The following is an 11,976-nucleotide window of genomic DNA, read 5'->3' on the forward strand; positions in this document are numbered from 1 at the left end:
TTACCAGTTAGGTTATCTCGTAGCTTTTACCGCTCATGTTACATATAAAATCACAGGGCCATTTTGAAAATCATTGATTGGCACTATTTTAAACTCTGCCCGACTATGTGGTATACCGTGTTCTGTATTAATAGCTTAAAGGGAGACACAGGCATTGTTTCATTTCTTCGTTTTGAAATTTTCATTCATTATTATGTAGATGTCTTCAAAATGAATAACTAGGAAGTCTCAGGAACAAAGCTTTATTCCTTATAAATAATAAAATGGTGGTTTCCTAACTTGACCCACTTGGGTCAGGTTAGAGCGTTAAGATTTCACAATAATAGTTGTCACAGAAAACTCTGGAAACATTAAAGAACATTTCCAATGAATGATTTAGACTTGTTTTAATCATACAATACAAGGGTTGTCAAAAACTTTCGTGCACTGCAGTTATCATCGTCGTTATTGTCGTGAGAGTTATTGATAAAAAAGCATAAATTATATATCATTTGAAGGGGAAATCTGTCTCATATAAGAAAACAAAAGAAAAGGCCGTGTAACTGGTGTGTGGTGAAGACGAATCGTCATACAGTTACTTTGGTAACGTAATACCGGCGCACGACAAAACATTGGGTTAGTTCATTACTTTGATGCATCACAGTATCCTTCAAACATAACATATAAACGTTTAAAATTCGTTGATAAACTTGACCGTTCGTGTAACCTTGAACCCCTGACAAAGCACTCGCTCAAACATATTTCAAGTGCCTTAAAAAGAGAATTTGAAGGGCAGTTATGAGTTGACAAATCTAATTTCATCTATTCAAATGACTTTTGATATATTTCCTTAAGTAATTAAACAATAATCACATTTATTCTTTGGATTGTTATTTCATTTTCGGTGTCAATATGTCATCCAAGTATTTCTCTTTATCCATTGTGACATGTCACGGCTGGTATATATTCATATATGTAATATGTAATATATATATATATATATATATATATATATATATATATATATATATATATATATATATATATATATATATATATATATATATATATATATATATTATAAATCAAACTTAATGTAAATAGAATAAGGAAGATATAACATCGCGTGGATATCATTTTTAATATAACAGACACTCCCAATAAGACAATTATTCTCTGTAGTTGACGTGTGTGTAAGACGCTTGAAGTTGTTGAAATATCTCTTCCTGTCCTGCTATATATAAAATAAGGGGAAACATAAACAGAAATCATTTTGTCATGTTTTATAATACTTATTGCTGTTAAACTTGTTTATTGAAAATGCTAGTTGTGGTCACAATTGGCTCTCAAAACATGACATTTTAAGTAGTTCAAAGAGCACAAAATGGATAAAAAATAGGTATCATATTTTCATATTATGTCTTGGAAATAAGATAATTCTTAAATGAGATAAAAATGACCGATGTTATTTCGATTCTAACAAGGCAAAATAAGGTAGATCACTAACGCTAGTTTTCCAGCAGATATTACTTCTTGTGCCGATTTCGTATAACAAATACAGTGTGATTATCAAACTTAAACACACCATATTATGACGTCAAGGTTAACACAATCGGACACTTACAATCGCCACTTCATGGCATTTTCCGTCAGAATTCTGATAGCGAATTCGAACACAATATTATGATGAGACTAAGGGAATACTGTACTTCGGACTAACTTACGCTATGAAGTTTAATCATGAAAACAAGTTTTTAAAAAAATTGACTAAATAAAGTAAATTTTAAGATATGAAACAAAACTTACATATTCATCTATTTGATGCTTTTATGCATTTAGACAGACATACATATTGGATATTTTGAATTTGGTTATTGCCAAAGGAATATTCCTTTATTGCCCCTGATTACAATCATATTATAATTGTAATGCACTCGCTTTTGAAATATTTTTATATACACTCGTTACTCATTATGCCAAGATTATAGAGTCCGTCTCTTTACATCAAAAGTAGCATGGTATTTTCAATGCGTCAAGTTATTTTTGTAGTCGACGAGGTGGTTCCGAATGAAGTGTAGGTAGACGGATATCAATCTGTGTTGATATTGAAAGAATTACTATTATAATTTTATATGAATATCAATCAATGTTATATGAATATCAATCAATCAATCAATCAAAGGGGTCTTATTTCGACTGGCGACATTTTGATAACACCTCATTGAACTCCGAAACATCCTCATGTAAAAGTATCATTAACTGGTATCTCTATAAGTAATAGTAAAATTTTCATTTTCTTATCAATACATCAGCTTAGTGATGTGTATACCATTTACCTTGAATCCTGAATGCACCATCAAAATTTCATCTGATCCCTGACATTTTTGGAAATGTCATTTTTGCAGTTACCCAATACTTGAAGCATGATCAGTTTAAGAAAAAAACATACAGAAAAGAAAACAAAGTGCAAACATGAAACATCATACAAATAGTCTCTAGTAAACGAAAATATCATGTGTGTGTGTGAGACGGAATAAGTTAAATATAAAAACACTACTGACCAAGGAAAAGTACATATCCAGATATTGCCTGCTCTAGTTTTAATAGTTTCTTATTCTTCCGCTTCACTTTGCCACATTAAAATTCCTTTGAATCGTCTATCTGCTATTGTCATAGGATATTTTTCATCCCCTATGTCTTCTGCACATTCCATTGTGCTGATGATATCGGTTATCTTTGACTTTTGTCTTTCAAATTGAACATTTCATGGCACACTTCAAAATAAAATGTTCATGCCAACGAAAATATTCTACTTGACAAAAAAATTAAAACTAGATGAATGAATGCAATTTTAAATATTTAAAATTTAACAAAAGTTTACATTTGACAGAATTTTTTTCTTCGGCTTTAATAAGTTTGTTATGTTACATTTTGTTATGTATTGGTGGATATTTGTTAATAGAAAAGAAGACATGGTTTTAGGCTAAATGTTTATTGTACAATAGATCTAGTGTTACTGGTGGTGTATTTTAAAGGAATTTGCTTCCGGTGTTTATATGTACAAGATGTATGTTCTATAACTGTTACAAAAACACAGACAGTACTGTGCTAGAGTTGTTACGCTTTGTAGCGTCCATGGCCGAGTGGTAACATTCGCTGACTTTAAGCCAGTTACCCATCTTTGCTGTGGAATCGTGTCTCGCTAGGGACAAAAGCAGGAAGCTATCAAGCTAGCTTACAGAGCGTCGGTGATTCAAGTCAGATGCCGTTTTGTACCTTAAAATTATGCACGGAAGGGTAACTGAGGTATTCCTGTACCATCAGATCTGCAAGGCCGAAATATGGCTTTTACATCATTACTTACTATAAGAGATGTTTTTAAACTTATTTTAGAATTATACACTTAGCACGAATATGTTTCTTTATGCAAATAGCTCGATGTAATATCGCTCCTCAAAAGACTAAAACACCAATGAGGCACAACACGCTTTTTAAATAGTAAAGCTTTATGAAATTTGTTTTCAATAAAGACCAAATCAAAAATTTAAAAAAAGCCAAATGTTTCATTTGATGTTTATTTGTAACAAGACATACTATTTTTATTGAAACTGTATGACAAGATTTAGGGCTTGTTGAGGGCTAGAGTATATTTGGGTCTGTTCTGCATAATATGTAGTCTCTTCCGCTCATGATTATCAAGGTGGTATTTAAACCTTTTTTACTTACTGACACTCTAGTGGACATTTAAATAAATAGGGTTTGAACTGAAATTAACGCATGTCCTATGTCAAACAAATTGATCCAGTAAAAGAAACATACATACATTTAAATTGATTATAAAAGTAATCACAAATGCTCCAATATGTTTGTGTGTACATTGTACACATGTATTTATGTATTGATATTGTGTTCATTAATCATGTACAAATATACAAGAAATTATTATCAAAGTTATCTATCTAATACTTTAAGTATGTACAACAGTCACACCAGCGTCCTCAACTTCTTTAATAAGCTTGTCCATTTTGGCGTTTTGTTCTGGTGTTAATGTCTCATGCCATGTACCAGGCTGACCTGAATTATATAAAGAATAATAATTAATTTCCAACAAATTAATTTCTTTATATAATACTAACTGCACGCAATCAAAAGAGGTGTCATTATTCATTTATTAGCCTATTGCCAGGATTCAAAGAAAATAATTGGCTAAACCTGAAAGTCTTTATATTAAATTGCAACAACTTTGAACACCACCCCACTCCCTCTCCTCTCCCTCCTACCGGCCAAAATGTCGGTGGGAAATACGGTCCAAGTCTCAGTCCATCCGTCTGCCCTGCAGTATGTCCATTTTTCTGTACCTCACTTTTACGGAAGATACTCTTAAAAAAACTATCTTAAGCATTAAATAGATGGCATCTAAAATGTGTACAATGACTAAAACCGTAACACACTTTAATGGAACAGTTTTGTAATTATCTCCCTGTATATAATCTAGAAATCTATTTTTGTCTGATGCACAAGTCCTACACTATACAGACGACTGATTTGAAACACATACATTTTGTAATAATAAACAGATAAATTGTAATATGTATTGAAAAGAGCCTCGGTGTAACCATTTTACTTTTTTTATTTAAAGAAAAAGCATAAGGACAGTATAAAAAAAGTTTTCAAAAATCTTGATACAAATGTAAAAGGGAATCAATTATTCCAGTTCAATACAGCTTCTAAGACTAACTTTATTAAATACGTATGCTATTGATTAGTAATACCTAAAGTATTTAAAACATAGATTTTTTGTTAGATATATACCTTTATTTATAAAATGACTTTCCTCTGGTTTAAAGTCGACATATCCTATATCTTGCCAGTATGAGTAATTAACTTCTTCGTTATTCCTCATCTTATCAATACTGCAATGCTCGGCAATGTCCGCAACATCGTTATCTGTTATTGTACGGCCTAGAAATGTGGCTATACGTCTGATTGCGGCAGGCATATCCTGTGAGGATATAAAAATCTAACAGTTGCAAATGTTTTCAAGTGAGTATGTCAACTTTACAGAATAAAGATCAAGAAAAAAGAGCGACATTTTCCGTCGGGAGAAAATCGCACTGGACCCGCGGAGAGGTACCAAGAATGCAAGAAAAACAGATCAAAACATGTTTTCAATAAAGTCTTGATTAAAAACTTGCATTAGTCACTTATGACAAAGATTTATTTTATTTTGAAAATGTCGATGAATGAATGTTTAGAGTTCAATTTTTTTCATTTCTATAATGTCTGATATAATTAGCTTGTCAAAATATTTTCATTTGCAGGTGGTACAATTATCTTTTAACTTTTGGCTTTCCTTTTGCAATAATAGGAAGGAAACGTTTATTTTTAATCAATATATTTACAATTAAAGCATGTGTTTGAACAATTAGTAAGAGATGGTAAATCTGAATATAATACATATACAGTATATAGATAAACTAACTATATATATCTGATATGATAAATATTTCAAGATAAAGACCTATATACGTATACAGGATGATAGTACAAATGTATTATTAGCATTCTAATCTAATGACATATTTATGTTAAGTAAACGCCTCAATTTCCAAGTGTACTTTTTATTTATAAACTTACTTTGACAACATCTTCAAATCGGAGAAATAAAACTTGAGGTTCATATTTCTTCTCCCAATATCCAAGAACATGCTGCGGCCACGGACATGCATAAGCTAAAAGAATTTTATGTAGAGGCACATTATATAAAGAATTGAGTACAATCATGTATGATAGAGTTTTACTCAAGATTGATCATTGGCGTTTGTCATTCTCCTGTTAAATCCGTTATTTTATTACCAAGATATTTTAAATATGATTACAAAGATCAACAAGGAAAGTGAAAGAAAGCTGAACGCAGCCCCGATTAAACCAAGCGACACAAAGTCACTTTTACTAAACCCAGCAATACATCAAACAAATGCAGGATAGGGCACAGGGGCAAAGCAAAGATATAAGGTTGCAATTATTAACAATTGATTTCAGGAAAACGTAGGAAACTAAACAAACACAATTTAAGAATACATACCATTAAAAGGCTACCAGGGATAAGATTCACTTTCATATGTGTATTTCATATTTGTTGTTTGCACTATATTTCATAGATAAAATTAGAAAAGAATAAATATTTATATTTTTTGTCAAAATGAAAAACTAATTTTGAATGAACACTTTCGATATTTTATAGATAACTTATAGGAAAATAAAACTTGTTTTGACTGAATCTAAGAATGAAATACCGATACAAAACCTGATATGCCACCATACCTTTGCCATCGACAAAACTGTCAAAGAATCGACCAAACATATTTTCTCCCTCATCAAGTTGATGTGTCCACTTAAATAATTTGAATAGGGAAATAACAGAATATTTTGGGTTGCGGTACATATAGATTATCTGGAAAAATAACAACATTAATTTCGCTTTGTCTTTTTCAAAATCGAAGACACGATACGTTAAATATTCTTATATAACAATGTCAATAAGTATAAGTCTCTTTCAGATTATTTCTGGCAAAGGCTGTCTGTTTTTGTGGGGTTTTTTTTCGCATATACACGTATACCTAGGGACTTGAATTGAGATAGGATTTTCGTAGATCATTATAACCCTTTCTTCTAAAAAGACCTTATGACACATTTAACTATATCCCTGTGTAAGCGTTATTTTGCTTCAACTTAAAGAATAAGAAGCAAATTTACTAAAATAAAAACATTATTTTTGAAAAGAGTAAAGAAATTCATAAAATATTCAAGTTACATTAAAAGTAAATAAGTATTTTCATGTTAAGAACAAATAAACTAAAAAAAGTAAGACAATGAAATTTTTGTTTAAGGAAAGTAATATGCAATATTTCCTAAAATAGTTTAAACAAACCTTGAAGAACTTATTCATTATTAAGCAAGTGTTTGTTCTGACAAAACTGATCCAGAAATTATGTAGAACAATTAAACTGTGGCAACCACGATAGAAAGTCTCTATTAGATATTTCTTGATATAGTTCAAATTTCTCTCGCTCATATTTGCATGCTTTGGTGACAACTAGAAAAAAGATGCCTAAGTTTGCTGTAGCCTGGTCCTGCAAAGTATGCATGTATTCGAAAACAGACCCTTCCTATGTAAAAGTAGTTTATTTGTGTATCACATGTACTAGAATGCCTTTATATATTAGGAAATCTCATTATGTATAATAAAGTCTACCAAATGAGATCTATCTACTGTATGAAAATTAATCATAAATAATCACAAATAAAAAATAAAATTAATCACAAATAAACCAGCAACCATTCAATTCTATTGCAGATATCAAATACAAAACGGAGACAAGACTTAGTCCTACTTACTTCCGGAATGTCCATTAATTTCACAGTCATTTAACCCTTTCCTTCATATTGGGAAAAATGGTCATTTTCATTGAAAAGCCTTCTCTTACAAGTTCAAACTATGAAAAATGCTTCAATACTGATGAAACTTGGCACAAATGTTGACTGGACCATAGCCTCTGTAACAGCATGCTCAATCTGACATTTCCTGTATTATTGACAACGGGGGTCGTCTCAAAATTGCCAAAAATTACTATTTTGCATTGGGTTTTTTCCCCATCAAAACTGATTTCTAATTGCTGCAACTTATCAATGGATTGAGATAGAGGCGTTTCAGCGTTGGTTACACGTTACCGGGGCCATTTTTAGCCTGTCATATGTCCAAAATTTTCTTGACGATTAGGGGGACTACCGCCCCCTGCAAACAACCAAACAGAAGGGGTTAACAAAAAATAATGAAAACCTTGGAATTACCCAAAATCTAGTTGTTCCATGTTAACACGTGGCTTTTTACCTAATTTTGGTGAAAAAATGTTGTTTGTGCCATTTTTTAAAACATAAAACTGTATTTAAGAAACATAAGTAAGTAACGGTGATTTTGAATTCGGCGAAACAAACATTGCGTCTATTGTATAAGCCTAGAATTTGATTAATTTGATTTTAATGCCAGATAAGATTTGTTGAATTTAAGAGCATATTTTTTTGAAAACGCTTTGCTTGGTTTCGAGAAAATTTGTCGGTAAAACTGAATAGTGATCTTTGACTCGTAGAATAATTTTTGAACACACCTTCCATTGTCCTACTAGTCATATACCGTTAATCGCTCAATGCATGTAGTAGCAAAATCTATACTGACCCTCCCTTTGCCTTTTCGGAGTTGTTCTGGTAGAAGAAAATGATGAAGATGTGTTTTTATCATCCTTGGTGATTTCATTTCGTCTATTGTCTTCTTTCCTGACAACAGAAAATATTGTTAGCTACTTATGATTAGACATGTTTGGCAAATGTGTTATACTGTTCAAAATTCGTCCAATTAATAGTTCATAGTTACAGGACATACAAAGCATTTCCTATCTAAAAGTTGTTAGTACTTCGTTTTCGTAGAATTAGAAAAATAATATACTTTAAAATAAAATGTTTCTATTCTAAAATGCATGGGACAATTTCTTCTATATTTTGGATACTTCAAGTGTTAGTCACCGGCATTATTCTAGTTTTATCATTTTATTATAATTATTATCATTGTTAAATGCACCTTGTAGTACACCGGTATAAGTAGAGTTTATCACATCCATGAAGTATTTTTACAATTAATATCAAAACTCATAGTACGTAATAAATTTATATAGCATCTGACTCCCCCTCCTGTGGCCCATGCCAGGTTGGATTTTAGTAAATTTTTGTTTAAAATGTTTTTACTGCATCCATATATGGCGGATTAGATAATACGAACACTCATATCGACAACAAGTTAACAATAATAATAGCCATTCAGCCCACCCCCAAAAAATAAATAAATAAATAAAAATCAATCACTTAAAATCACTAATTTGGTGATTAAATCATTTTTGCCGTGGCGATTTTATGGATTGGAAACCATCACTATTTTATTATAAACCTTATCAACAATACCTTTATAGTACGGAAATCTGTCATCTTTGCAGTCGAGGAACGGAACCCTAACCTCAAGTTGAACGTTGTTTGCTGTATCAAAGTCTAATGTTTGAATCAGGTAAACTAACTCTATAGTCATTGTAGTACCTGTATTATATAAATAACAAATACAATAATCAACGCTTAAAGATCCTGTATTTTTTGTGATTTCGGGTAGCTGGAACGGTGCAGATTTTCCGTGATACGGTGCTTCCATCCAATATGAAGTAAGGTAAACAACTAAAAGGTACGTGTCATTTTATTTTCTATGAATTTAGACAAATTCGTTATATATTTTAAAAGAAAAATATTTGCATGTAACGTAAAAATAAATTCACTATAAGATCACTAAGTTCACAATGTATGTAACATATGATATATATGATTTTTTTACAAAAAAAATTTGTAATAAATGTACATGAAATTTGAACCGAGAGAAGTGGTAAATTTTTGAGTCAATCTCCGTACAAGAGACATTTATATTGAAGTGAATACTCTTGTTTATTACAGTAAATGTACAAAATCATCTGTGCAATTTAACCATTTATTTTGTCAATTTGTGTTACTGTGTGTATACCACACTTGCAAAAAATAATATATGTATATATAATTATGCAAATAAAACAATTTCAAACATCGAAGAATATGTAAAATGTGTACTGCAAATATTTGTGCACATTATATTTAATCAATAAATTATATGCATTCATTTCTTATTGGAAAATTTGACTTAGAATTTATAGAAAATGAATTTCTAATTACCTCCCTTTATTTACATGAAATGGTAAATTCGGTAATATCTTTATAAATAATGCTTATTGGAACTTACAATATTGACAAATCTTAATTTGAGCATCATATTTATGAAATAAAACCATGAAAAAAAAGTGTTACAGGATCTTTAATGTGAAAACATTACACAGAAGATTCGAATCTCGGAGCTTGTGATGCATTTTTTACTTTTGTAAAATAATAGTATGTTCTCCGTAAAATAATTGTGTGTGCGTGCGTGTGTGTTTTGATTTTTGAAAAATTATTATTATAATTATCATAATTATTATCATTATTATTATTATTATTATTTTCATAAAAATATTTATTGAACTATTGAATGTTACTGTGTTCACGTTTTAGTTATATTGTTTCTGAAGAAAAAAATATATAAATATAACCAACCGTGTAAAAATGAAAATATGTTAATAAGATGTACATTTGCAAGTTAACATCTTAACAAAACCTTGAATATTTATAAGCCTGAATTTATAGGTTGAAAATGATGCAAAATACTCATTTCATTATTTATGTACTTTTGCATTGTGTCGTAATTTAAAAAACAATACCATTTGATAAATTCAGTGCTTTTGCACGTATTTTTTTAAAGAACTACAAAAGAAAATAACACACCTGACCTCGGAGAGGTGCATATCCAAATATCGTCTGCTCTAGTTTCCATAGTTTCAAATTCTTCCGCTTCACATTGCCACATTAAAATTCCTTTGAATCGTCTTTCTGCAATTCTCATAGGATATTTTCCATCAATCTTTTTTTCTGAATCTTCCATTATTATATTGTTTATTGTCAATAATCTTTGTATATATAACTTTTAATCTTAAACTTTTACACATTTTACAAAGAGCATTGACCTTTCATAACCTCGTTTACACTTGATAAACGCTGATATTACTATACTTAACAGCAACTTAGAAGTCATGTTTATAAAACTGGATAACTATATCATTTATCTAGATTAACTTTTGCAAAATTAAACAAATCTTTTATCACAGAATGTTGAATAAGCCAGCAATTAACAATAAATTATTATCAAATAAATCACCCTTATTTTATGATCACAAATATAGAAAGGGGAATTTCATTTTGGATTAAAATACTTAGTCAATTCTCGTAGCGGACTTCATAATGGTCAGACATTGTCAATATATCTAGGGCGATTTTGTCAAAGAATTTACGATAAGTTGTGTATGATTTATGCTTGTAAAGGTCCAGTTATCTAATCTACAAATACCTGTAAATTTTAATAACGATTCTGTCAGTTTATGTCTTATCGAGTCTGTTTTATTGTATTACTGTTTTCCAGCGTTTAACCTTAGTATTAAATATTTAGTTACTTTGTAAAATGTCAGAAAAAAGAAAAGAAAGTGCAATGAAGTTCATTTGATCACGAGATACACAAAAATGAGTAAATTACCAGCCAGAGGATTACTTGCGCATGGAAATTGAAAACATGCAGGCATCACGGTCGGATTTGTCCACTCAATCATAAAGTACTGAATTAGTTGAGACGTGTTTTTTTCGAAAATCTGAAGCTTATTTGAGCCGCGTCACGACAAAACCAACATAATGGGTTTGCGACCAGCATTGATCCAGACCAGCCTGCGCATCCGCACAGTCTGATCAGGATCCATGCTGTTCACTATCAGTTTCTCTACTTGTTATAGGGTTTGTAAGCGAACAGCATGGATCCTGATCAGACTGCGCGGATGCGCAGGCTGGTCTGGATCCATTCCGGTCGCAAACCTATTATGTTGGTTTTGTCGTGACACGGCTCATTTGTACTCTATAGTTCCGTCTCTTGAACTAAATTATATTGGTGATAGTCGTGACCACGGCGTATAGAAGTCCATATTAATAGCATGTGTTGAATATTAATGATTTTATTACAAATGTTAGACAGGTGTAATTATGATTATTATGATCATTACAAAATTTAATATGCTTTAGACATATCCTACATTTTGTGGATATGAAGTGAGATAATTACATAAAACGATGAATGTTTGGTTCCTTTTGGTGTTTTCAAGGTTATAATCTTCATGTAATAGGTACCATAGGTGAGTTTGTTGTATATTTACAAGGTATCTTCGTTCGTTTGCGAGGAATTTGTGAAGTTTTGTACATGTTCGAGAGTTGCATTGACTGTGATGATCATCTCGATAGTCTTACCCGTAG

At 30.9% G+C, this 11,976-nt stretch overlaps 1 protein-coding gene across 3 annotated transcripts in view; it reads right to left on the reverse strand.

Annotated features, from left to right (window-relative positions):
* LOC132724979 (amine sulfotransferase-like) overlaps positions 1 to 10,621 on the reverse strand; it is a 131,120-nt gene extending 120,499 nt beyond the window's left edge. The window contains exons 1-7 of one of the 3 annotated variants that reach the window (XM_060709971.1): positions 10,419 to 10,556; positions 8,989 to 9,117; positions 8,213 to 8,310; positions 6,304 to 6,433; positions 5,617 to 5,711; positions 4,792 to 4,981; positions 3,572 to 4,053 (exon numbers count right to left, since the gene is read on the reverse strand). In XM_060709971.1, coding sequence (XP_060565954.1) covers positions 3,947 to 4,053; positions 4,792 to 4,981; positions 5,617 to 5,711; positions 6,304 to 6,433; positions 8,213 to 8,310; positions 8,989 to 9,109 — 741 coding nt within the window. In that variant the 5' untranslated portion in view covers positions 9,110 to 9,117; positions 10,419 to 10,556 and the 3' untranslated portion in view covers positions 3,572 to 3,946. Of the gene's footprint in view, positions 1 to 3,571; positions 4,054 to 4,791; positions 4,982 to 5,616; positions 5,712 to 6,303; positions 6,434 to 8,212; positions 8,311 to 8,988; positions 9,118 to 10,413 lie in introns of those variants that run through there. The other 2 variants (XM_060709968.1, XM_060709969.1) reach the window with 2 other exon arrangements.
* Positions 10,622 to 11,976: the final 1,355 nt, after the last annotated feature.

This window comes from Ruditapes philippinarum, unplaced genomic scaffold (genome assembly GCF_026571515.1).
Source record: "Ruditapes philippinarum isolate M1 unplaced genomic scaffold, ASM2657151v2 ctg732_1_1_1_1, whole genome shotgun sequence".
In the NCBI taxonomy this organism is placed as follows: Eukaryota; Metazoa; Mollusca; class Bivalvia; order Venerida; family Veneridae; genus Ruditapes; species Ruditapes philippinarum.